We start from the raw sequence: 24,568 nt of genomic DNA, 5'->3' as shown, positions 1-24,568 counted from the left end.
AGATGGTGCCCTCTGCCCCCCTCACCCAGGGTGGTGGGGGTCAGGCCATGTCCACCATCCACATCATGCCCCTGGATCTGTCGCCAGGGCTGTGCAGGTTCCCCTCACCTGTTGTGGCTCCTTGGGGACATCCTGTGGTGCTCAGTGCCCTGGCAGGGGGCACAGTGTGCCTCTAAGGGAACCTGCAGGGATGCCCACAGCAGTGTGCTGCCCTTTCTGTGCCCTGCAGGGCGGGTTTTAATTCCCAGCTCCTGCCCTTGCCCAGCTTTGGCCCAGATGGGGACCCTGGCTGCAGCCCCCTTGCACCCATCCCACTGCCTGAGGGCAGGTTGAGGGGGCTTGAGGCAGGCAGGGAGGGTGGCACAATTGGTGGAAATGCGTTGGCAGGCTCGGGGTGACACAGATTGCTGCTGGCACCTTGGGTAATGGTGCCAGCTGGGGGAGTTGAAGTGACAGGGGTACGGCTCGTGCTCTCTGCCTTCCTGGGTGCATGCATGCAGGGCTGTGGTGGTTGCAGCAAGACCAGGGCAGGTGCTGGGCTGCTGTCTGCCCCTGGCCCCGTGCCCATCTCACTGCGGTGCCCGGACCACGGCGCGGTAGGCCTGAAGGATCTCCTCGCTGCTGGGGCAGGAGTATTGGAACTCCCTGGTCTGGCTGGCATTGCCCAGGTACCGCCAGACAGCCTGCAGCTCTTTGGGGATCCCAAAGCCTCGGTAATGCTGGCACACGACCTGTGGGCAGATACTGGGTGAGCCCTGGCTCAGCCCTGTTGCCTCTTGTGTGCCAAGGACAGCCCTGCAGCCCGGCGCTGGTGTTCGTGGGCAGGAGCCAGCCAGGAAGGGTGGCAGTAGGCCAGGGGCTGTCTCTGGCACTGCAGGAGAGGAGGGGCAGCACGTGGCTGGAGAGGGGCAGCAGAGTGAGCTCTGTACAGGAGTGGAGTGCTAGAGGTGCACCAGGGCGGCGCAGGGGTCAGCAGAGGAGCTGGGGGTTGGTGTGGGCACCCAGGAGGAGCGGGGAGCAGGGGGTGGGTGGCACCAGGAAGCCAGGGAAGGGGTGCTGGATGGTGGCACTCACCTGCACGATGTTGAGCTTGGGCAGCAGGTTGCAGTCAGCTAAGGTGAGCCGATCCCCATCCAGGAAGCGGCGGTGGGAGGCCCGGAGGTGGGGGTCCTGTGCCAGCTCATGCTCCAGGGGGGCACTCAGGTACTCATCCAGCTTCAGCAGGGCCCGCAGCAGGCTCCGCTGCAGCGCTGCGGGGAGGGCATCAGGGTGCGGCTCCGCTGCCGGCCTGGGGCCCCACAGCTCTGCCACGGCCTCCTGCCAGCCCAGCCCTGTGCCCAAGCAGCTCTTTCCCACTCTCTTCCCACCCTGCTGAGGCTGGCATCTCTGCCTGCCCTCTCAAAAGAGCCCTGGCATGGCCGTGCTGAACTGGGGGGAGTGGGGGCAGTGCCTGGCGAGACCGAGCTGGGGGGGCTGGACAGAAAGGCTCCGGGGTGGCGGCACCGAGAGGGGCCATGGGGAGTGCCCTGCTCCAGGTCCTCACCCTCGTCCTGGGCGGGCACCGGGTTCTTGATGAAGCTGGAGAACCTGTGGAAGATGTCGTTCCCGGCCAGACTCGACTCCCTGTACCTGGGCACCAGGCTGGGGAACCTGCAGGGACGTGGGCACAGCTGGGGACAGCCTGGCAAGGCTCACGTGCAGCCCGGCCACCCCCATCCCTGTCCCCTTCCCCACTCCCCCTGCCTTTGGCCCCTTGCCCTGCTCGGGATGGCAGCAGCCACTGACACGGGGGGGCCCAGCTGGTCCTCCAGGAAGTCCTCGATGGTGACGGTGTCGGTCTTGGGCTCGCCGTCGTAGAGCAGGACTGGCAGCTGGGCGCCCGGAGCGAAGTCCTTCAGCACGTCCAGGGCCCTGAAGAGAGGGGGATGGGTGCTGGTGCCCAACCTTGCCCACGGCTCTGCGGGGCACTGCCCGCGTCTGTCCTGAGCAAAGGGACCTGCCTCCATGTGTACCCATGGCAGCTCTGCCCTGGAAAATGCCCACCCACCAGCCAACCTCCGGCAGTGGGTAGCAGCCAGGAGGGTAGAACAGGCTCCATGTGTCCTACAGTGCCCATCCTTCATGCCCCTTCCTAAGCTGCTAGGGACCTACCCTCCATCTCCAAGGGGCCAGGGCAAGGCTGCCTCGTGCTGGCCCCTTGGGAGGGGGCACCACTCACCTTCTCATGTCCACGGTGGTGAGGGTGAAGGGCACCCCCTTGAGCAGCAGCACCATGAAGAGCCGCTGGCAGAAGGGGCAGTGGCCCACGCTCTCCCCATCCTCGCTTGCCTGCGGGCACAGAGGAAGAGCTCAGCTGCCCCTTCACCCCAGCACACTTGCAAGGGGGGTAGCACTGGCTGGGCAGTCCCAGAGGGTGAAAGAGTGAGGGTGGCAGGGCAGGTGCCACCCTGCTGGCCAAGCCCAGGCTGGCTACAGGCTGACGAGCAGCGTTGCCAGCCCATGGCACCAGCTATGGCAGGCACGGTGCCAAGCCTCAGCCCCCACCTGCTCCTGGAGCCTGTGTGCCCCACCCCAGAGCTGGCTGTGTGGCACAGCAGGTGCGGGCACTGGGGGGGCCTCAGGCTACCGTAGCCCTGCAGTGCCAAGGGGGCCAAGAGCTGGGGGCAGCCACGGCAGTGCCACTGGGGCTGTGGCGTGGGATAGCCCAACACGGCAGGGGCTGTGCCAGGGCAAGGCTGATGGTGACGACGGTGACCCCATTCCCTTGCAGTGCCATCCCAGGCAGTCCCTGCCCTGTGCCACCTGACAAACTGCCCCGGCCAGGCAGTGCTGGGCAGGGCCCCGCAGGTGCAGGCAGATGCTGGGGGCCCTGGTTTGAGGGGCACCCCGGTTTAGCAGCCCACGCAGGGCAGCTGCATCCCCAGGCCCACAGGGCAGGCAGCAGCAATCTTGTGCCCTGAGAAGAGCCCAGGTGCCCGCTGCCTGCCCACGTTCCTCCGTGTCTGGGGACTACCATGGTCTGGGACAGCCAGGCCACCCCAGGCTGGGCAGTGCCAAGGGTGCCAGCTAGAGGTGCCCACCAGCCCGGGACACCCTAAGCCCCCACGGCTCCCTCTCACCTTCACAAAGAGCTGGATTTGAGGTTTCTCTGCCATGCTGGGTGGTGGCTGCCGGCGCAGTGCTGGCAGCGCTGAGCGCCCGTGCAGAGCCGAGGCCCCTCCCAGCCCACATTCCTCCCTGGGGTGCACCCCAAACCACGCCTGGCCCCCTGGCACAGCCAGGACACCCTGCTGTGGGGCCCTGCCGTGGGGCCACCGCCACTGCTGCCAGCCCCAGTCCACAATGGGCGGCTCGCAGCATCGCCAGCTACCACAGCTCCTGCCTTGGCACTCTGCCTGGGTACCCACGAAGTATTGGGTATGTGCCCAGCAACTTTTGCCCACAGGAGGCTCCTGCCCCACTCCACCCCCCAGCAGCCCCCTGCTCAGCCCTGGCACCCCTGCTCCCCCGCAGCACAGAGCCTGGCTGGCTCCAGTTACTGGTTTTTATTTAAAACATTATTTTCACATTTCACCTGGGTTGGTTTTTTGCTAGCAATGTACAGGCTCCTGCGGGGCCCCCCATGCGTGCCCGGCGCTGTGCCCGGCGCTGTGCCCGGCGCTGTGCCCGGGCCCTGCGGAGGGAGGCAGGCGAGAAGCGGGGCCAGACTCGGCGAAGCAGAGAGTGTTAAGGCAGCGACCACCCTGCCCTGGGGCGATGCCCTCCTGCCCCCAGCCCGCTGCCACCCTTGGGGTACCCGCAGCAGCGTTTGTGCCCAGGTGGCCCCGAGCCCCGCTGGGGCAGGAAGCATCTCCACTGACAACTGAAAGCTGCAGCTGGTGGTGAGGCAGGGAGGGGACAGCGCCGCGTGGGGAGGGCTGGGCACAGCTGTGCGCAGGGCGCCGGTACCCACTCCAGGCCCCTGAGCAGCAGAGCACTGGGACAAAGCCCTGGCCCGAGCAGGGCACCTTGCCCATCCTGGGGTGCTCTGAGGGTGCCACTGCCATCACCACCACAGCCAGGAACCCAAAGATGGCACTGTCCCCCCTCGCTTGGTGGCAAGTGGATAACCCCAAGCTGGCTTGTCCCCCGTGCCCACTTAAGAAGGCAGTGTGCCCAGTGAGGAACAAGGGGCACCCTGGCTGGAGGCTGCCCACCTGTGCTGTCCCCCCCTGCCCAGCCAGGTTCCCCTATGCCATTAAAAGAACAATGGTCTGAAAAGCTCTGAGAAGAGAGCTGAGCTCCCCCAACACACAACCTACAGCAGCTGGCACACAGGGCTGGCAGGACAGGGGCACAGGGAGAGCTGCCACCTGCACCTGCTCCTATGCCCACCTCCCCACACAGTGCTGCCCCATGGCAGTGAGCTGAGTGCTCAGCCCTGCCCCTGTGCCAGCAGGCAGGAGCCAGCTCAGAGCATCCAATAGAGCCTATGCCAGGCAGGCAGAAAGGGCAGTGGAGCACATGGAGGCAGCCCAGCCCTAGGTGCTCCCTGGGAAGGAGGGGGGCACTGTGCATGGCCACACCAGGGTGCTATGAAAGCCTAGGGCATCCAGGGGGTGGTCAGGGTCAGTGGCAGGGCTGCAGAATGATGTTGGGCTGTAGGTGCCAGGCACAGTCCCTGTAGGTAACAAAACAGCAGGACCCTCTGCAGAAAGGAGGGGCACTGCCAGCCAAGGGGGTGTCCGCTGCCAGCCCCAGTGACACTGCCTACCACAGTGATGCAGCTGGCACTGCTGCCAGGATGTGCCCAGTCACACTGCCTTCTCCTCAGCTCATCCCACACATCTGCTCCCTCAGTACCAGCAGTACCAACAACACCAAACCCTGTACAGGAGCCAGATGCTGAGCAACAAATGCCAGGACAAGAAGAGAAGCAGCAGAAAGGTGGCACAGTCACAGGGGTGAGGCAGGCGATGAGGGCAGGGTGAGAGGCTCTGGGAGGAAGGACATTGTTGGTGGCAGAGGGGAAAAACAGCTGGTGCCAGTGTGTGAAATACCCTGTGAAATACCCCACTGCCCACCAAGTGGCCCTCTGCAGGGGTGCTGCTGCCCAGATGTGGAGCTGGTACCAAGTGCCCAGTGAAGCGCTGCAGGGCTGGGCAGGGCCGGGGCGGCTGGGCGCCTCAGCTGGCAGCAGCACAGGCCGGGTGCCCCAGCAGGGCTGAGGCCACCCTCTCAGGCAGGCTGGAGGTCGCTGGTGACAGCCTGTAGGTGACAGAAATCATGGGAGAGCCTCTGCCCCTGCGGTGCCAGACCCTGAGCCCCCTGGAGTGCCACAAGCTGCTGCTAAGCCAGGGCAATGAACACCAGGTGAAAGTGGCCATCTTTCCTCTGCCCTGCCTGGCCCAGGCCTGCAGTGGTGCCAGGGCAGGGGCTGTGCCCACAGCTGACGGCCCCTGGGGTGGGCGCAACATGGGTGTCCAACTGCAGGCACTGCCTCAGGTCACAAAGCCTGTGGGTACAGCAGCACTGGCACCGGGCTGTGCCCATCTCTTCACAGTCTGTCCATGGCACCTGCTGTCTGGGTGAGGCAGCTGAGGCTGCTGGCCCCCAGCACCACGCAGTGACACTGCCCTGGAGCTGAAGGGGACAAAGGCCACCCCCTGGGCAGTGGCTCACGAGGTTCATCCAGGCTGGCGTCGTACCCACTGTGCACGCCCTGGCACAGGCCTCCAGCCATGGCAGCTCCACTGGACTGGACGAAGGGAAGGGAGAGGCCAAGAAGGGTTCGATGGCTTCAGAGCCAGAGGCTGTGGCTGTCCTGGGCACTCAGCACAGCGTGTCGGTGTTGAACGAGAGCTGAGCCTGCAGGCACAAGGGCAGCCAGGGCTCAGGGGCAGCCAGGGCTCAGGGGCAGCCAGGGCTCAGGAGTGCCTACTGTGCCCAGCAGGCCCAGTGCTGTAGCGGGCAGCAGGCAGCCTGGGCAAGGGCGAGCAGCCACCCCTCCCAGAAGTCTCTCTGCTCCATCCCTGGCCGCATTATGTCCCCTCCTCTGGAGCCATGCCAGCCAGCCCCACAGCAGGGACTAGTGCCACCTGGATCTGGGCACAGTCTCTCACCCTCTCCTCCTCAAAGCTGATGAGGCCTTCGTCATCTGTCTCCAGGTCTTCCTGCTCCTCCACCACGAGTGCCCGCAGCTCGGTGGGCGCGGCGCGGGGGCGCAGCAGGCTCAGCACCCGCTCCAGGGGCGACTGCAGGGTGCAGCTGGGGCTGGTCTCCTGCTGCTCCAAGTTGTCGCTTTGCTTCTTGGCAAAATTCACAAACACCTGGTGGGGAAGGGGCAGGAGGCTGTGAGGGACACCCCCCACGACCATCTCCACCCCCTGGTCATCTCTCATCTGCCACCCATGCCACTGGACACACATCCCACTGCTCCCCACCAGGCTTTGGTCACAGTACCACAGTATCACCAAGGTTGGAAGGGACCTCGAGGATCATCGAGTCCAACCTGTCTCCACAGACCTCATGACTAGACCATGGCACCAAGTGCCACGTCCAATCTCCTCTTGAACGCCTCCAGGGATGGCAACCCCACCACCTCCCTCTAGCATCACCTCCAAGGGTTTCTGCCAGGCATTTTGGCACAGCCACTCCCCCCTGGCAAAGCCACCCTCCCTGCGGATGAGCATCCAGTCCGAACCCTGCCACCCGCAGCCTTACGTTGTCCAGCGTGGTCTGGCTGACAGAGTAGTCCTCAATGCCCAGCACATCCACCACCTGCTCCATCTTGCTGAAGACCTGTGCCAGGGAGATCTGGTCTGACTTCAGCTGGTACTGGGCCTTGGTGTGGTGCCGCTCCTGCAGGACACAGAGGTGACACTCAAGCCCTCACTCCCAACCCCCCCTCCTGTGGTGGGGGTCTCACAGAGGTGTCCCTTGCAGGATGAAGGTTGGTTGTGTTCTGAGGAGATGCCACCACCATGGTGCCACTGCCACTGCAGGGAGCTCACCTTGAGGACAGCCTCGGGGAAGTTGCGGTTGAAGAACCTCACAACCTCCTTGACGTTGAGGCTGGACTTGGTGCGCACTGTGATCATGTAGCCATCGCCAAACCTGCGTGGGGTCAAGGGACCTGTGGGGGCCTGACCCCTGCCGACAGCTTTGACCCCACAGAAGGGGACTGCGGTGGCTGCTGCACCCACCAGGACGGTGCCTGGATGGTTGAGCAAGCCCATCCCCTGCCCATCCCCTGCCCACCCTCCAAAGCAGCACTCACACAAAGGGCTGACATCTTCCACGGGTGCCCCACGTCCCCCTGCCGTGGGGCCTCCAGAGTGCAGAAGGGTGCTGCGCCTGCACCAGGCCCTTACCGGTTCTTCAGGTGCTGGATGCTGCCCAGACACTTGAGCCTCCCGTTCACCATGATGGCCAGGCGGGTGCACAGCGCCTCGCACTCCTCCATGCTGCGGAGACGGGGCAGGCTTCAGCAGGGTGGCACGGGGGGCACAGTGCCAGGGCCACCGCCTGGGTGCCACAGCCCCATCACTGGGGATGGGAGAAGGCAACACAGGGTGCGTGCCAGGCTCCCTCCATTCCTTGTGCCCTGTCGAATGCCATCCCCCGGGGACCAGAGAGCCCCCTCCCACCCACGTGCCCAGAGGAACCGTGGGTGCACCCCTGACCTGTGAGAGGTGAGCACCACGGAGCGGCCGGTTTTGATGACATCCAGGATGAGGTTCCAGAGGAAGCGCCGTGCCTTGGGGTCCATGCCCGTGGTGGGCTCATCCTGTGGGAGGCACAGCACCCTCAGACATGCCAGCCCCCGTGGGGCCCCTCCCACTGGCGTCCCACCCTGAGCCCGGCACAGGACACCACCCCACACCCCAGGGCACTTGTGGTGAAGCCAGGCGCAGACAGCTCCCACTCAGGGTCACTTCACCACCCCAGCCCAACTCAGCCCCAGGGACACGAGGTGGAAGGTGGGTGGGGAGTGCCAGGGGGGCGCACCAGGAAGATGAAGGACGGGTATCCGATCAGCGCGATGGCTGTGGAGAGCTTCCTCTTGTTGCCCCCACTGTAGGTGCTGGCAGGCTTGTCAGCATACTTGGTCAGCTCCAGCTTCTTCAGTGCCCACTTCACTACCTGCAAGGTGTAGGGGGCTGCTGTCACCCTGGAAGGCCACAGGGCTGGCAGATGGCAGTGGGCAAGCGGCTGGGCTCTGTAGCATTGGCTAACTGTGATGATGACCACAAGTGATGTGCCAGTCCCTGGTGTGGTGACAGGCAATGATAATGGCCTGTGAGCACCGTGTGCCAGCCCCAGCTGTCCATGTGGGTGTGCCACTGAGGCAGCACTGCCATGAGAGTGGCACAGGCTCAGGTGCCCACTGGTGCCCAGTCAGGTGTCATTCTGTGGCACTGGCAATAGCTCCTCCAGAGTCCTACCCGCTCCTCGTCCTTCCAGGGGATGCCACGCAGGCGGGTGTAGAGCTCCAGGTGCTCCTGGGCCGTCAGCTCATCAAAGAGGGCATCAAACTGGGGGCAGTAGCCCAAGCTCTGCTGAACCTGCAAGAGCTCCTTCAGGATGCTGCAGGAGAGGGCAGAGGGACCGTGGGTGTGAGGAGTTGCTGTTCAGGAGCACCTTGTTGCTCACTCCACTTTTACCAGGTAACCCACAATGCGTAGCCTTGGCCAAGAACCAGTGTCCCTTGCCACCCTCCAGATGATGGTCAGCCCAGCAGGACACAGGGCTGCAGAGTTACAGCTGGGGCAGAACCTTCTGAGGTGCTGCCTACTGGCACCTGGACTTGCACTGTGTCCAATGATGCCCTCTGGAGCTAATGAGGAAGGACTTGGTCTCCAGGTGCTCAGGTGCTTTAGACAGTTCTCCTGCCAAGCTGTAGGGAAGAAACCCCTGGCATGGTGGGGCTCAAAAGAGACCTGGAGATCATCCATTCCAACACCCTGGTAAAGCAGGAGCACCCACAGCAGGCTGCCCAGGGTAACATCCAGGTGGGTTTGGATTCTCTCCAGAGAAGAAGACTGCACAACCTCTCTGGGAAACCTGTCTGAAGGCTCCAGCATCCTCACACGGAAGCTTTTCCTCACGCTGAGGTGAAACTTCCCGTGTTCTAGTTTGTGCTTTTGACCCTTGTCCCACATTGCTGCATGGACAGACTCATGCTGCTTCAGCCGGGGAGACCCCCAGGCAGACCCTGCCCCACTCCCAGGACAGCAGGCAGCACCCCCCTCCCAGCCAGCCCACGCCCCCGACCTGTGCCCATTGACGAAAGCCTCCCCGCCCGTGGTGCTCTCGTCCCCGGTCAGCATCTTGAAGGTGGTGGTCTTGCCCGCGCCGTTGACGCCCAGCAGCCCGAAGCACTCCCCGGGCCGCACGCCCACACACAGCCGGTCCACGGCCAGGATGCGGCCGATCTTGCGGGACTTGTACACCTAGGGGCGGGGCACCGTGGCTCAGCCCACTGCCAGGCACCGCCGCCCGCCTGTCGCCCCCTGCCCCAGGTGCCACTGCCCGCCTGCCGCCACCACCTGCCCCAGGCCCTGCCGTCGCCCGCCTGCCGCCCCCTGCCCCAGCCACCGCCCGCCTGCCGCCCCCTGCCCCAGGCGCCGCCCGCCTGCCGCCCCCTGCCCCAGCCACCGCCCGCCTGCCGCCCCCTGCCCCAGCCACCGCCCGCCTGCCGCCCCCTGCCCCAGGCGCCGCCCACCTGCCGCCACCACCTGCCCCAGGCCCCGCCACTGCCCGCCTGCCGCCACCTGCCCCAGGCGCCGCCCGCCTGCCGCCCCCTGCCCCAGCCGCCGCCCGCCTGCCGCCACCTGCCCCAGGCCCCGCCACTGCCCGCCTGCCGCCCCCTGCCCCAGCCGCCGCCCACCTGCCGCCACCACCTGCCCCAGGCGCCGCCACTGCCCGCCTGCCGCCCCCTGCCCCAGCCACCGCCCGCCTGCCGCCCCCTGCCCCAGCCGCCGCCCGCCTGCCGCCACCTGCCCCAGCCACCGCCCGCCTGCCGCCCCCTGCCCCAGCCGCCGCCCGCCTGCCGCCACCTGCCCCAGGCCCCGCCACTGCCCGCCTGCCGCCCCCTGCCCCAGCCGCCGCCCACCTGCCGCCACCACCTGCCCCAGGCCCCGCCACTGCCCGCCTGCCGCCCCCTGCCCCAGCCACCGCCCGCCTGCCGCCCCCTGCCCCAGGCGCCGCCGCCCGCCTGCCGCCCCCTGCCCCAGGCGCCGCCTACCTGCCGCCACCACCTGCCCCAGGCCCCGCCACTGCCCGCCTGCCGCCCCCTGCCCCAGGCGCCGCCCACCTGCCGCCACCACCTGCCCCAGGCCCCGCCACTGCCCGCCTGCCGCCCCCTGCCCCAGGCGCCGCCACCCGCCTGCCGCCACCTGCCCCAGGCGCCGCCACCCGCCTGCCGCCACCTGCCCCAGGTGCCGCCGCCCGCCTGCCGCCACCTGCCCCAAGCGCCGCCACCCACCGCCCACGCCTGCCCCAGGGCTGCACCTTGGTGAGGTTCTCAATCTTCAGCATGTCATTGTCGGCGTCGCCGCGCAGCACGCGGTGCCGCTCCTTGGCCACGTCGATGTCGTCCTCGATGGGCTTGGTGGAGACCGGCAGCCGCCTGTGGGGGTGCAAGCATGGGAGCCACCTGCCCCCAGCCCAGCTCGCCCCTGCTGGAGGGACAACCGCGACAGGGTTCTGGCAGCCAAGCTTCGGCTGGCCGGCACTCACTGCGGCTTGCGGAAGAAGTTGTACTGGCACATGATGGTGATGAAGAAGCCGACGAAGCCCTCGATCGTCATGGCAACCAGGCCCCGCGTCACGATGTCCCACTCGAAGGGGGACTTCATCTTGTCGAATTGCCCTGGGTGGGAGGAAGAGGATGGAGCAGCTGGGGACACCTTGGTCAGGTCGTGAGCCGGCCTGCACCAACACACAGCTTCCATGGCCTGCTTCCACACCCAGTGCCAGCGCAGCTGCCAGGCCTGGGACACTGCCACCAGGGACAGTCACACCACAGCCCACCCCAGCCCCACCACAGGCAGTGTACAACAGCAGCAGGACCTCTGGCAGGGCTCACAACTTCCTCTCCCTGTGTTGCTACTCAGGATCGCCCAAGGAACCTTTTTGGCACCATGCCACAGCTGATCCTAAACTGTGTCTCCTCCTGCACCCCAGCCCGGGACATGCTTCAGACTGCTCTGGGCTTCAGGAAGCCTCATAAGGCAGGCAGAAGGGATGTGCCAGCACCATGGTCTCCCCCAACCCAACAGGTGCTGGAGCAAGGGAGAGAGGGAACACGAGGCCGCACCGATCTTGGCGTAGTACTCGTTGATGTACTCATTGTAAGCCATCTCCATCAAGCCATGGCCCAGGTTGTAGTTGGGAAATACAAGGAAGCAGCTCTTCAGGTAGCTGTTCACCACCTTCAGATCCTGTGGGGATGGCCAGAGAGGACACAACCATCAGCAACGCCCCCGAGGAGTGTGAGACCATGGGAGCATCAGGATCCTCACTAAGGTACAGCCCAGGCAGGTCCCTCCCAACGTCCCTCCCAGTCTGAGCTGTTCCATGACACGATGGCAGTTCCTCCCTTCCCAGCGGTCCCAGGCAGAGCTGTTCACCCTGTACCTTGTCGTGCTCAAAGAGCTGCAGCAGGAAGGTGGCAACGGTGGCTGTGATGCCGATGAAGAGGTTGATGACAATGAGGAAGACGTAGGCAGAGCTGGGCACCTCAAACCAGAAGGAGGCAGGGTACATGATGGGTGTTATGGACCAGCTGGGGAGGTGAACAGCAGATCACACATCAGTGTGGCAGAAGAGGGGCGAGGCAATGCCAAATGTCGAGCCTTGGCATCACCCAGATCCCAGCTCCATTCCCCCCCAGCTCTCCCACCCCAATCCCTGCAGCCCACCACCTACAGGAACTGCAGAACATCAGCCAGATGGGCAGGGCCAGGCCTTGCACATAAGCACAGTGCAGATGTGGCACTGCTGGGACCTGCGGCACACCCTGAGCAACCTACCCATAGAGCAGGAAGAGGGAGAGGACGGCAGGGAAGTTGGTAGGGGAGGTGTACGCTGGGAGGTCAAAGACAAAGAGGATGATGATGCAGCATGTGGCTGGCACCAGGTAGTTCAGCTGGAAGAGACAGAAATGTCTGTGACTGCTGCCCCAGCCACCCAGCCCTGGAGGTTCAGCCGGCAGGGCCATGAGCTCACCATGTCCCACACGTAGTTGGCCAGCCAGTAGATGACAGGGTCACAGCCACTGACGAACTGCAGGTGCTTGGCTTTCGTGGCCTTCTCGGCCACCAGGAACACGACGAAGCTGGCTGGCACGAAGGACATGGCCACGATGATGAAGATGGCAATCACCACATCTGTGCCTTGCAGGCTGGAAGGGGAGCAAAGAGGACAGCAGGGACCCCATCAGCCTGTGCCAGGCAGGAGCCTTGGCACGTCCCTGCGAACTGCTCCCTCCCTGCCCTGGCACGGACGGCCCCCCGAGCCCCCTGCCCAGACCTACAGGTAATCCAGGGACAGGCTGGCACTCGTCTTGTTCATGGGGTGGTTGGTGACTGTGATGCCTGCAGGAGGGCCCAAGAAGAAACACAGGAATGTGTGAAAGCTGGCTCAGGTCAGCCTTGCCCCCAGCCTGCCTGGTCCTGCCTCTGAGCTACAGGTTTCCTTCCTGCAGCTTGGCAGAAGAGGTGTCTAAAGCATGAGCACCTGGAGGCCAAATCCTCCCTCACCAGCTCCAGACAGCATTCTCAGACACACTGCAAGTCCAGGTGCCAGCAGGCAGCACCTCAGGAGGTTCTGCCCCAACCCTGCTTAGCCCAGACCTCACAGCCAGGGTGTGTGAACCCTCTGCATCAACTGGGCACGAGCCTGCTTGGTCCAAGAGGACACATTGCTCTTCAGAATCTATCAGAACCATGCCCTGAAGCTGCTCCTGACATGCTTCTGCCCTTAAATGCCTGCAGGTCCTCACCGTAGGCAGCAGGGTTGCCTTTGCTCTTGGGCAGATTGGCTCGCAGGATGGCATTGTTGAGAGCATTGAGGTAGGTGGGCATGCTGTGATAGCCCTTGTTGTTGTAGAACACCTGGAGGAGCAGAGGAGAGCGGTGGGAAGTGGCAAGATGTACAGGAAAGGATGGATGGGGTGGGACAAGATGAGATGTGGGACAGCACAGGACAGCCACAGGGCAGGCTTCCTGTGCCCACAGTTGGGGGGAGAGCAGACCACTGCTGGCCATGCTGGGCCATGCTGCTGGGGTGAGAGCCCCACCAGACTCCTTGGTGCAGAGCAGTGGGAAGGGGTCCCTGCCAGGCACCCTGCGCAGTCCCACCTGGGCAGCTCTCCGCACCGCGATCTTGCGCACTGTGGCAGGAGCCTTGGCGCCGAAGGAGGCCGGGATGGACTTCTGGACGTTGCCGAAGGTGAGCGCCCCATACCTGAGGGACAAGGACCACTGAGGAGTTGTGACTGCTGCCCCCCTGCCTCTGGGAGCAGGGCCAGGATCCAGGAGGGTCCTGGCTCCCATTGGCACCCTGGGCAGGTGGTCCCCAAGTCCTCAGACCCCCACCTCTGCTCCAGGGCACAGGGCAGCCCCTCCCAGCCCCTCTCACCTGTGCAGCCGGAAGCGGTCCGAGGTGTAGAGCAGGTACTCCGAGACATTGCGCCCTGTGATGTCTGCCAGGATGTCCCCTGTCACCACCTTCATCTGTGGGGGGTGGCCCCCCACGCCACTAGGGCAGGAGAAGCCGGTCCCCTGCATGGAACACGTGCACTTGATGGGCTCATGGATGATGTGGGGCAGGGCAGGGGCTGAGGTCATGGTCTCTGAGGAGCAGAAAGAGCAGGTCACAGCCAGGCTCCAGCCTGCCTCAGCTATGGGTCACAATGTGGGGGCAAGAGGCTAAGCCAAGGAGTCCCAGGCAGACATGGTGGGAACACTGTGCCCCATGAGCAGAGCCCAGAGTGCAGGAGGGTTTGTGCGTCCTGGTGACTGAGAGGGACCAAGCGACAGGTGTGAAGAAAAGCTCTGTGGGACAGAAACAGTTCAGAGAGGGAGAACGAAGCATGGCTGGAGAAAACAGCTGTGGGACCACAGCCCAGTGAGGGTGACACAAGCCTGGCCAGGGGGCTCTTGATGCCAGGGAGCACCATCCCAGGGAGCTTCACCAGCGCTCCCAGGGTTGAACAGGGTGTGGTGCTCCAGGGCCAGCACTACCCCTGCGGCAGAACTGCAGCTCTGCCATGCAAGGCTCTGCTGTGGTCAGGCCGCTTCCAGGGGTCCCTGCAGCTGCTTCTGCAGGGGAGATCTGCCTGCTGGGGATGAACCCCAGGCCCAGACGTGCTTGAGCACCAAGTGTAGGTAATACCTTTGACAGCAGAGGAGAAGGTTGTGGAGTTCCAGGCACGGAGCAGGTCCTCATCCACTGAGAAGGGGTAGTCAGATGGAGCTGGGGATGGAGGCGGCGGCACAAAGTTGGAGAGTGGCAGGCCCTGGGTGAAGGAGTCGATGCACATGGCGTCAAAGTACTTGGCTGCCAGCATCTTGGACTCGTTGCTGTTGAGGTTGAGGGTCTGCATGGGCTGGTCCAGTGTGTTGTTGAAAGCCATCTTGAGGACACAGGTGGCCCCCACGCCAGAGGGCAGGTGGAAGGTGTTTACCAGCTGCTGGGGGCTGGCGTCAGGAGACAGCCTGATGCTGCGGGGACACAAGTGGGTGAGGAGGAACAAGGAGCAGGAGACATGGGCCTCACCACCTTGGCAATCTGCTGGAACCTCCCTAAGGCCTTGGTACTTATTGTGGCTGAACAGACACACACAGGGCACGCCCACCACGAGCCAAGCTGCCGATGGCAGCCAGCGTCAGGGCTGGCACCTCTCCCAGGGGGCTGCGGAGAACAGGGGCTGCTTTCTGCAAGGGGATGTGGCACTGGCCAGGCTCTGCTCCGAGTCTGAGGCAGCTCTGGTGCTGGCCCTGCTGTGGGCAGCCCTTCCTGCTGCCCCCATCACAGTCCCAGGGACGGGGGCAGGGATGGGGAATGTGATGCTGGTCACCAGCGAGCAGCAGCTCTCACCGGTACTCACGCCGCTCCTCGTTGGCGTAAGGAATGAAGTTGCCCTTGGGCTGGGTGTAGTTGTGGTACTGTGATGGCGACAGGATAAGGGGTGGCAAATCACCTGCAAGGACAAGGACAGGACCTGCTCACACCTGCAGCACCGCCACACACAGGCAGACTGGCCCAGCACCAGCACGCCTTGTGCTTGACCCAGCCCCAGCCAGTGTCCCACCCGGCACAGGGCAGGCAGGAAGTGCCAGCAGCAGCCCTGGTCGAGTGGGTGGGGGTCTGACACGCACCTATTTCGGGCACAGAGAGGGCCACTGTCATGGCCACGCAGACGAAGAAGGCAGGCAGCAGGATCTGCGAGAAGAGGGCCTTGGTGTTGCGCTTGGCGCAGTGGAAGCGTTTGACGATCAGCCCATGGAACTGGCGCAGCTTCAGCCACCAGCCCTCCAGCTTGAAGCTCCCCTGGCCAGCCAGGTCCTGGTCCTCTGCCTCCACCTCTTGCTCTGGGAGGAGAGAGGGATGTCAGCCCCCAGGCACAGGTGGTCCTGTGCCTGCCTTGGCCCCGACGCAGAGGGTGGCACCCAACCCTGAGCCACGGCGGCGCGGCGGCGTAAGCAGGGCAGCTGGCTGGTGGGCTCCTCTTGGCCCCCAACAGGAAATTCAGGCAATAGTTTTGGAAAAACACCTAAATTGGTGCTTTCTGGCAGAACTCCATTTCCCCATCAGCTCTGCCACCCGGCAATGAGTCAGCAGAGTCAGGAATGAGGGATGGGGCATGGGTGAGGGTACCCAGCAAGGATGAGCCTGGAGGGGGCTTAGCTGTGGCACTGCCTCAGCTCTGCCTCTCACAAGCCAAATCACAACAGCCAAAGTGGCCCCAGATGGGAAGCCAGGGTGGCACATCCCTGAATTAACCACAAGAGCTACCAGGATCAGCCAGGAAAGGCTTTGTGAATAAAACAGGAGCCTCAGGGCACTTGCCTGCATCCTCCAACCTCCAGCAATCCCAGCACCTGGTTAGGGAGAGCCCCAAGCCCAGGTACAGAGAGTAAAGCCATCAGATGGAAGAGGGCTCTGTGCCCAAGGGGCAAGAGGAGACAACCTGGCCAGGCATCAGCATGAGGAGCATGTTAGTGGGATGAGTCTGCAGGGTGGCACTCACAGGGTCCAAGGGAGGCAAAGGGCACAGCTAACACCAGCTGTGCCTGCTGGCTCCATGTCTCAGCACAGGACTCTCCTATGCATGCAGCATCAGTCTGGGGCTGATGGAACCACCCATTCCCAACCCACCCCACTAGGCTGCAGGTCTCTGGGCACCGTGGAAACCCACCCTGGCAGATACGGCTACCCATCCCTGGCACACTCACATGCCCTGCCCAGGGCCAGCTCTGCCCTCAGGCACGCGCCGTGCCCCAGGCGAGCAGCTCCCCTGGCCCTGCCGCCGGCACGCACCTTGCAGACTGAAGTTATCGGGGTCCTGGCGGTTATGGACCAGGGGGGCATAATCCCCAAAGAACTCCGAATAGGCCCCACCTTCGTCGCCCCGCACGGAGCCCACCGAGGAGGACGAGTGCAGGGATGCCTGCGACTGTGCCAGCCTGGAGCAGGTCACCAGGTTGCTGAGCTCCACCTCCGGCTTCTCCAGCACTGCTGCTTCGGCAAGGGGCTCCCCGTTGGCCTCGGGCTTTGGGCCCAGCTCGGGAGTGGGTGGCTGCAAGGCATCCTTCTTGGACTCCTTCATGTCTGGAAGGAGAAAGGGGTTTGCCACTGGCCATGCCACCCTTCACCGTGGTGTGGCTCAGTAGGCACAGGTGGGAGCTGCAGACTCAGCATGGAGCAGAGGCTCGCTGCCCTTGGCCAGGATGGGGTCTGCTGGAGATCACTTCCCTTGGGAAAGGAGACTCCTGCAGCCACGTGCAAGGGAGAGGAGCTACCAAGCCACACAGCCACGCAGCACCTCAGCCACCCCAGCAGTACCACGTGTGCCACTGCCACCCGTACCCACGTCGCTGTTCTCCAGAGACTGGTCCTCCTCAGACACCTTCAGAAAGACCTCCTCCAGTGTGGTGTCCATCAGCCCAAAACTGGTGAGGTCCAGCTCCTCCAGGCTCTGCTCCAAGTGCTGCAGAGGCAAATCGCTGTGTGAAGAGGGCAGGAGGTGCAGGAGGTCCTGCCCACCCTGCCAGCCCCAACAGGTACCTGGAAGAGCCTCTCAAAGCAGCCCTTCTTGACGGCCTCGCTGGGCAGGATGTAGGAGAGCTCGGTGTTGGTGTCAGAGATGAGGAGGCAGGAGGCCACATACTTCTTGATGAACTGGGAGACGCGCGGCTCGGAGCAGGGGCTGAGCGAGGAGTGGGCCAGGGGGCTGTGTGGCTGGCCAGGCTCTGTGACAGAGGCAGCTCTGCTTGGTCACTGCACACCTGGCTTCCCACCAGGACCCCCTACACCCATCCTATACCCCAGCACCACAGGGACTCCTCCAGCCTCCATCACGGAGTGCTGGCAGCTGCCATGCCTGGCCTGGGGATGGTGCTCCACACTGTGATGCACATCTTGGTGGGCCAGACAGCACCAGTGCCTGGAGGCAAATGGCACCACACAAAACAGAGATGGGATAAGACAAGGCTGAGTGATGCCAGCTCCTACACCTCTGCCCTGTCCCCCCTCTGCACTACATGTGGCCTAAGGAGACCTGGAGAGGGAGCACTTATGTGTTGACCTGTAGTTCCTTTCCTGGACTGAGGAAGAGCTGGTCCCATCTACTCCTCTACACAGGGTCCCACTGCCCACCAGACCTGTGCCATTCCTGGTGTCTGACTGCTTCTTGACCACAGTCAGCTTGTAGCCATCCCCGTAGGTGCTCTTCAGAAAGAGGGGGGAGCCACAGCACTTCAGCTTGCCATGGGAGATGATGGCGATGCGGTCACCCAGAAGGTCGGCCTCATCCATGTGGTGTGTGGAGAGCAGGATGGTCCTCCCTGGCAGGGGCATCAAGCCTCAGCAGAGAAGCCAGGGCCAGGACAGCTGGAGGAGCAATGTGGGGCTCTGCCCACCTCTGCTCACCTGGCTTGTACTTGAGGATGAGGTCCCAGATGGCCCTGCGTGCATAGGGGTCCACGCCAGCCGTGGGCTCATCCAAGATCACGGCCCGTGACCCACCCACAAAGGCAATGGCCACGGACAGCTTCCTCTTCATGCCCCCCGAGAGGGTCTGCACCAGGGAGTGTCGTTTGTTGGAGAGCTCCAAGTCCTCAATCATCCTGGGGACAGGGAAAAAGCAGCAGGGGTGCAGGGGGCCACACTGGCACCCAGTACCTGCAGGCTACACATGATGCCTCTTCCCTGTGTGGCACCTATAGCCTTTGGCCATTGAAAGAGCTCAGCTTCTGCTGCTTCCACAGCCTTTTAGAAAACACTTTGTGGAGCTGCTCCAAGGAAGATCTGTGCTACCAGATCCCCCAGTGCAGCTCAGGCAGCAGGAAGGGCACGCACTCATGCGAAAGGCACAGGTGGGGTGAAGGAGCAGGAGGTGCCTACTTGTCCATCTCCTTGCGGATCTCCTCCTCCGCCATGCTCTTGAGCTGGGAGTAGAACCACAGGTGCTCCTCCACGGTCAGCCTGTCGAAGAGCACGTTGTGCTGGGGACACATGCCCAGGTTCTTCCGGATCTCGTCCATCTCCGTCCGGATATCGTGGCCATAGATGGTGGCGGAGCCCGAGGTTGGAGGGAACAAGCCGGTGAGGATGGACCTAGATGGATGGAGGAAGGGGACAAGTTGAGGGACCTCACACGCCTCTGTCTAGTCCCAGTTCCAACCACCACCTCCCTCCAGGAGCATCTGCTGAGCCCCAGGCACAGCAATGTCAGTGCAGGACCATGCTCCTGCTACTTGTCCCCTTTTTGTGCCATCCCTACACCCACACTGCTGCCCTCTGGGCATGGCACCAGCCGCCGCAGGGCCTTGCAAGGATATTACGCAGCACCTTTCACACCCACTGCAGCTGGCCAGAAGGATGTGGCCCTTGTCCACTCTGATGGGCACTCACATGGTGGTGGTTTTGCCTGCGCCGTTGTGCCCCAGGAAGGACACCACCTGGTTCTCATAGAGGTTAAGGCTCAGCTTGTTCAGTGCCAGCTTCTTGTCTGTCTTGTAGACCTTGGTGAGTTTGTCAATGCAGACAACCAGGGGCAGGTGTGTCGGCTCCTCCTCGATGCCGCGCGTCTCCTCTGCTGCGAGGGCAGGATGGTGAGCAGCCGGGGCGTGGGCAGGGAGGCGGAGCTTGGAGGCTTGGAGCCTCTCACCTCCATCCCATAGTGCCCGTGCTGGCTCATGGCCCCTCTCCCTCTGCCTCTCACAAGCTTCCCCATTCCCATGCCTTGGGCAGCAGCACTTGACCCAAGATCCTGCCCCAACAGGGGCACAGGGGACACATGGGGGTCCACACAGGGCCCTGCAACAGTGTCAGGCCACCTCCCGCTGCCCTGCCTGCCCTTACCCAGCCTCCTGCTCTCCATGGCACAGGCCTGATCCTCCTCCATGATGCTGAGGCGGGTGGTGCGGGACCAGGGCCAGGTCCACTCCCAGGTCTCCACACGGCCATTGCCCAGCCAGTAGGACTTCTGGAAGGGGAAGTACCAGGGCCGCGGCAAACCGAACATGCCTGCAAGCACAACCTCTGCAGTCAGGGCCAACCCCCACCCCCACAGCTGTGCAAAAGCTGGGGCAGAGCTCAGCACAGGTATGGACACAGACACAGCCCTGGAGGTTCCCCCACCTCAGGGCCATCACTGCAGGGTGTAGGCTGCAAGTGTCCCTGAGCTTAGGGCAATGCTGCTGGGTTGTGTGAGCAGGCAAAAGCCTTTGGGCTGGGCCTGCCTCATGCTTCAGTTTTACCAGGAAAGCAAAGGAAGAAGGTGAGACCATTCCCCAAGAGATAAAGGGGAACAGTGCTCCAGCCACAGGAACCTCCATCTGCCCAGCGAACCAAGATACACAACTGGAGACCTCCAAGGAACATGCTGGTGTCCCCAGTTGGTCAGAGCATGTGGGCAGGTGTCCCCAGCAGGACAGAGGGGGACCCTGGAGGCACACTGCCAAATCCGACTGAGTCAAGGCTGAACACCAGCAGGAACCAGCAGATCCCCAGGGAGGAGGCTCAGAAGTACCCTCATGCCCCACTGCTCACACACACCTGGGTGCACAGCCTCAATGTACCACGTGAGCACGCCATACACCACAGCATCCATCATCAGCATCATCATGGACAGCAGGAGGTTGAAGTCATCTCCTTCCACGGGTGACTGGCTGAAGGTGTGCCACTGGATCCCCACGCCAGCCACCTCATACAGTGCAAAGTACTTGGAACCCAGCCCAAAGGCTGTGGTAGACATGAGGGACTGTGGAGAGGTGGACAAAAGGGAAGGGAAGGTCAACAGCAACCAGAGAGCAGCTCTGGAGGAACAGGCTGGGACAAATTCCTACCCAGTGCTGCCCCACTCAGCCCTCCACATCCTGGGAGGCATCAAACCCTCTGGAGATGCCTGCAAAGCCCCACAGGGAGCTGAATCTCACAGGCAGAGATTTGCCCAGGGCTTGCTGACAGCTTGGAGGCCCAGGGCAGGCCGGGGGGCAGGGACCGCCATGGGAGCCACAACAACTCACCGCGATGCACTTCTCAAAGGCCGTGATCTTGTCGTGGGCCACCTCCTCCCGGATGGCCACGTACATGTAGGGAACATAGCTGAGGAAATAGATGATGCCTCCACAGGCAGAGGCCAGCTTGGCCTTGGAGTAGAGCACTGATACCAGGAAGCTGCAGGGAGCACAGTGTCACCTCAGACCCTGCCCCACACTGTCCAGCTATGATGGTGTTGCGTGACAAACCGACGGCCCTCAAAGGAGCTGGCTGGGGGAACCTGAGCCCCTCTGTCAGCCCTTGCCCACACAGCTCCCAGCACCCTCATCCCACAGCCCAGGGACAGCAGGGCGTGGCGCAGGCAGCTCACCAGAACATGATGGTGGCCACGGCGTAGACAGCAAGGAAGAGCCAGATGATGAGGACGTCGCTGTGCATCAGCACCTTGCCGTACTTGAGGATGGCGGTGAGCGCCGTGACCGAGATGGAGAGCTGCACGAAGCCAGTGATGAACCAGGCCACCCAGTGCACGGCGTTGTTCAGGCCCATCATCTTCATCACCTGCGAGCACACCTGCTCAGTGCGGCCGGCCCCGGTCCTGCTGGACACTTGCTGCTGCTGGCAGAGCGCCGGCACCACCGAGGGCTGCCCAGGGGCTGCTGGCAGCAGACAGGCCGCAGCACCCTCTGCCAGGGTGCCAATGGGATCAGCTCCCTCCGCTGCTGGGCAGGGCTTGTGCCAGGGATGCTCTGAAGGAGTGGCTCAGCCCAGGGATGGAGGATCTGCCTCAGCTCATGCGCTCTGGAGAGATGGGGAAGGGGCCCAGGGGCACAGTGCAGGACTTGGAGCTCAGAATGCCAGCTCCTCCCCAGGGCTCTCTCCCACCACCCTCACCTCCTTCAGGCGATGCTCCTTCTCTGTCACAATGTGCTGGATCATCATGGCCACCGAGTAGACCCAAGAGATCACCATGCACAGAGGCATCATGTGCTCAATGACAAAGAGGAAGCTGACAGGGCAAAAGGAGAGAGGGGAGAGCTGGATGGTGACACCACCACAGAGACCTGGGCAAGACCCTGGGCATACAGCAATGGAGGGGCTCTCCCACCACCCAGGAGAAAAACAGCTCTGTGTTCTAGCGGCTCCTTAATGCCCTGAGATGACTTCTCCAGTGATCCCATAGGACAATCTGCTGCACCGGCTGCCAGGTCCTGCCAGGCAGGCAGCAGATACGGACTTGGCCTGGTGCCCTCCTGACATCGTGTGAAGGGCCCTACCCAACCTTCTGCCCTAGAGGGGCTTTGGGACTTCTTTGGTTGCTTCCTCTAGACCACTGTGTTCAACAATCACCCACAGACCCATGTGTCACCCCTGTACCCCCCAAACACAGCCATGAGTTCCTCGCTTCAGCTGCAGGCTGGGCATAAAGCCTTGCCCTGCCTGCTTCTGTTCCAAATAACTGAGCTGAACTGGTTTATCATCCCTCTCAATGTCACCAACCTCCCCCAGGCCCCCAGACTTCTGCCTGAAGAGGGACAGTGCTGCCCCTGCCCACACAGGTGCCACTCACTCATCCCGAGTGTAACAGGGGTAAGGGAACATCTGCACATAGTTGCCAGGCTCCACCACGTCATGGCCAACAAAGGTGTTAATGAGGGCACGCTCCATCATGTCTAGGGAGAAGAAGGCCAGGCTGAGCACACAGGATGGGCAGAGGCTGGGGACACGGGCAGCTGTGGCAGGGAGCTGGCACTCACCCTGGATCCAGACGAAGCCATAGAGGAAGTAGAAGCGGCCGCCGGTGTTGGGGCCAGGCCGCCAGTAGGCCCTGCGGATCTCGTTGGTCTTCTCCGTGAAGCTGGAGTTCTGCCGGATCTTGTACATGACGTGAGGGGGCAGGGAGCCGTCCCTGTTGGTCTGGAATATGACACCTGCAGCAGTGCAAGAGGCAGGGAGCTCAGTGGCACCACAGGAGATGGCTGCAGCAGTGGGCCCACAGCAACAGGCAGGGACATGGAGGAGTTCAGCAGGTCAAGGGCACAGAGAGGGCACAGAGAGGGCTACCATGGATGAGGAGGGTGGACGTGACCCTGGCATGGAACACAAGGGCACACAGACCACAAGCAGGGGTGGTGGGAGAGCCAGGGGAGCAGCAGGGCACTGTGCCCAGCAGGACTCAGCCAGTGGCAGAGGATGGGTACCAAAGGATGTTCGGTTTGCTCATCCACCCAACTCGTGAACCAAGGGAACCACGTCCCAGGATCAGTGGCCTCAGCCTGGGGAACAGCTGGAGGAGGCCACGGCTTAGGGACCCCTGCGAAGGGGAGGCTCCCAGGGACATACTGGCAAATACTGTGACGTTGTCCTGGTAGGCCTGGTTCAGTGTGTAGTTGACGATGCTCTCCTCATCCGGGAAGCCTTTGAAGATGTCCACACTGACCTGGTGGGAGGAGAAGGCCGGTGAGACCCCAGTGACCCTGATGGGTCTGGCAAGCAGACCATACACACGGTGCAGCATGTGCCACCCACAGCCACGTCGTGAGCTCCTGAGCCCAACAGTGGATGAGCTCCTCCGCTCCTGACATCTGCTCCGAAACTCAGAAGTCTCCTCCAGCACTCCTGCCCCATGACCTCAAGGAGGTCTGAAGAGACCTGACTCTTCCTTCAGCCCCACAAAGCCTGGCTGTGGGCAGTGGGTGGTCAGGAGGCCCAGCCTCACCTTGGCCATGAAGTGTACCCAGCCACAGGCAGCGTTGTCGATGGTGTCCAGCTGCTGGAGCAGGACGCTGGCGTTGGGCAGGGAGAAGCTGCCATTGAGAAAGTTGTGCAGAACGTCGCCATCAGAGACATTCAGGATCTCTGGGTGCCTGTGGAGGTCAGCAGCAAACTGGGACAGAGAGGGAGACACAGGAGGGAGAAGTTGGGGTACTCCTCTTCTCCCCAGAGACACACAGCATGGGGACCAGGGGCACAGCACCCACCCTGCCTCATCCTCACCAGAGGAGGGTGGGCACCAAGAAGCACCTGAGAGCTTCATGTGAAGCGGCTAAAGAGGAGTCTGGTGGGCAGGTCAGCCACTTCCCACCCCTGGGGCAGTGAAGTCCAGGCAGGCTCAGTGCCCTCCACACCATCCTACCTGCTGGAGCCAGCGGATGCGCCTCTGCAGCCTGCCCTCCTCCAGGTAGGCACGGATCTCAGGGGAGATGTTCAGCCACGCCTTGGCATAATGGGTGACATTGCCCACAAAGGCAAAGGTCTCATTGGCCTAGGGGGAAGGAAGGTCACACAGCAAGAAGAGGCTAGGGCCCCTCTGCTCTCTGGGATGGCCAATATGGCATGATTAGGATGGCATGGGAGCATCTGCCCACCTCCCACCACAGGCATGGACACCCCAACAGGAGCCAGGGCCTATCTCTGGCAGCACTGACTGGCAGCTGGCATCTTCCTCCCTACTCTGCCCTTGCCCTGCTGAGCCTGTCTGGGCAAGGAGGTCCTCATGGTGTGGGACTGTTAGGAAAGGAAGGACTGGGGTTGCAGCCTCTGCACCCTCACCTTCAGGATGACCTTGTCCACTTCAGTGCCCACAGGTGCATACAGGATTTTGGGGTTGCTGGTCATCAGGTGCACGAGCAGGCCCAGGTTCCGCTGCTCCTTGCTGGTGAAGCCCAGCGAGCTCATGTTGCCCTGCTTCAGTGCCTCAGGCTCGATCGTCCTGCACAGTGGGGCTCAGGCTGCTGACTCTGCTCCAGTCCCAGCACCCCTGACAGCAGCCCCCAGCCCTATCCAGGAGGGGACTTCACACCCAATCCCATGCCAGCACAGCACTGCCCAGCATGGGGAGCTTCCCCTTTCT

General features: G+C 63.0%; 2 protein-coding genes across 2 annotated transcripts in view; both read right to left on the bottom strand.

Moving 5' to 3' along the window:
- Nucleotides 1-566: 566 nt before the first annotated feature.
- CLIC3 (chloride intracellular channel 3) lies at nucleotides 567-3,310 on the bottom strand. Its single transcript, XM_009900436.2, has 6 exons — nucleotides 3,120-3,310; nucleotides 2,219-2,328; nucleotides 1,786-1,911; nucleotides 1,544-1,650; nucleotides 1,075-1,250; nucleotides 567-731 (listed from the first exon to the last, which is right to left on the bottom strand). Exons 1-6 carry the CDS (start codon nucleotides 3,153-3,155, stop codon nucleotides 570-572), a joined length of 717 nt encoding a protein of 238 aa, XP_009898738.2. The 5' UTR covers nucleotides 3,156-3,310; the 3' UTR covers nucleotides 567-569.
- A 2,097-nt stretch (nucleotides 3,311-5,407) lies between these two features.
- Nucleotides 5,408-24,568, bottom strand: part of ABCA2 (ATP binding cassette subfamily A member 2) — a 129,331-nt gene continuing 110,170 nt past the window's right edge. The window contains exons 10-49 of the mRNA XM_054174553.1: nucleotides 24,268-24,427; nucleotides 23,852-23,980; nucleotides 23,435-23,602; nucleotides 23,059-23,155; nucleotides 22,473-22,646; nucleotides 22,286-22,388; nucleotides 21,610-21,724; nucleotides 21,086-21,276; nucleotides 20,742-20,892; nucleotides 20,272-20,476; nucleotides 19,576-19,740; nucleotides 19,126-19,306; nucleotides 18,616-18,828; nucleotides 18,142-18,338; nucleotides 17,874-18,056; nucleotides 17,278-17,462; nucleotides 17,080-17,200; nucleotides 16,531-16,821; nucleotides 15,369-15,581; nucleotides 15,088-15,190; nucleotides 14,383-14,711; nucleotides 13,627-13,840; nucleotides 13,347-13,452; nucleotides 12,989-13,100; nucleotides 12,521-12,581; nucleotides 12,214-12,388; nucleotides 12,018-12,133; nucleotides 11,623-11,770; nucleotides 11,303-11,426; nucleotides 10,723-10,855; nucleotides 10,495-10,612; nucleotides 9,256-9,434; nucleotides 8,427-8,568; nucleotides 7,990-8,124; nucleotides 7,665-7,768; nucleotides 7,353-7,445; nucleotides 6,993-7,095; nucleotides 6,703-6,840; nucleotides 6,102-6,308; nucleotides 5,408-5,847 (exon numbers count right to left, since the gene is read on the bottom strand). Of these exons, the coding sequence (XP_054030528.1) occupies nucleotides 5,812-5,847; nucleotides 6,102-6,308; nucleotides 6,703-6,840; nucleotides 6,993-7,095; nucleotides 7,353-7,445; nucleotides 7,665-7,768; nucleotides 7,990-8,124; nucleotides 8,427-8,568; nucleotides 9,256-9,434; nucleotides 10,495-10,612; nucleotides 10,723-10,855; nucleotides 11,303-11,426; nucleotides 11,623-11,770; nucleotides 12,018-12,133; nucleotides 12,214-12,388; nucleotides 12,521-12,581; nucleotides 12,989-13,100; nucleotides 13,347-13,452; nucleotides 13,627-13,840; nucleotides 14,383-14,711; nucleotides 15,088-15,190; nucleotides 15,369-15,581; nucleotides 16,531-16,821; nucleotides 17,080-17,200; nucleotides 17,278-17,462; nucleotides 17,874-18,056; nucleotides 18,142-18,338; nucleotides 18,616-18,828; nucleotides 19,126-19,306; nucleotides 19,576-19,740; nucleotides 20,272-20,476; nucleotides 20,742-20,892; nucleotides 21,086-21,276; nucleotides 21,610-21,724; nucleotides 22,286-22,388; nucleotides 22,473-22,646; nucleotides 23,059-23,155; nucleotides 23,435-23,602; nucleotides 23,852-23,980; nucleotides 24,268-24,427 (6,118 nt within the window). The 3' untranslated portion in view covers nucleotides 5,408-5,811. The remainder of the gene's footprint in view (nucleotides 5,848-6,101; nucleotides 6,309-6,702; nucleotides 6,841-6,992; nucleotides 7,096-7,352; nucleotides 7,446-7,664; nucleotides 7,769-7,989; nucleotides 8,125-8,426; nucleotides 8,569-9,255; nucleotides 9,435-10,494; nucleotides 10,613-10,722; nucleotides 10,856-11,302; nucleotides 11,427-11,622; nucleotides 11,771-12,017; nucleotides 12,134-12,213; nucleotides 12,389-12,520; nucleotides 12,582-12,988; nucleotides 13,101-13,346; nucleotides 13,453-13,626; nucleotides 13,841-14,382; nucleotides 14,712-15,087; nucleotides 15,191-15,368; nucleotides 15,582-16,530; nucleotides 16,822-17,079; nucleotides 17,201-17,277; nucleotides 17,463-17,873; nucleotides 18,057-18,141; nucleotides 18,339-18,615; nucleotides 18,829-19,125; nucleotides 19,307-19,575; nucleotides 19,741-20,271; nucleotides 20,477-20,741; nucleotides 20,893-21,085; nucleotides 21,277-21,609; nucleotides 21,725-22,285; nucleotides 22,389-22,472; nucleotides 22,647-23,058; nucleotides 23,156-23,434; nucleotides 23,603-23,851; nucleotides 23,981-24,267; nucleotides 24,428-24,568) is intronic.

Source organism: Dryobates pubescens, chromosome 29 (genome assembly GCF_014839835.1).
Source record: "Dryobates pubescens isolate bDryPub1 chromosome 29, bDryPub1.pri, whole genome shotgun sequence".
Lineage (NCBI taxonomy): Eukaryota > Metazoa > Chordata > Aves > Piciformes > Picidae > Dryobates > Dryobates pubescens.
Note: the sequence above shows the minus strand (reverse complement) of the source record. Positions and strands in the feature narration are given on the sequence as shown.

Coding starts and splice junctions, on each gene's coding strand:
- CLIC3 (XM_009900436.2), bottom strand. CDS start 3,155: ATGGCAGAGAAACCTCAAATCCAGCTCTTTGTGAAG. Junction 1,251..1,543: donor GGTGCCCGCCCAGGACGAGG/GTGAGGACCTGG, acceptor CCCTCCCCGCAG/CGCTGCAGCGGAGCCTGCTG. Junction 732..1,074: donor CCAAGCTCAACATCGTGCAG/GTGAGTGCCACC, acceptor ATCTGCCCACAG/GTCGTGTGCCAGCATTACCG.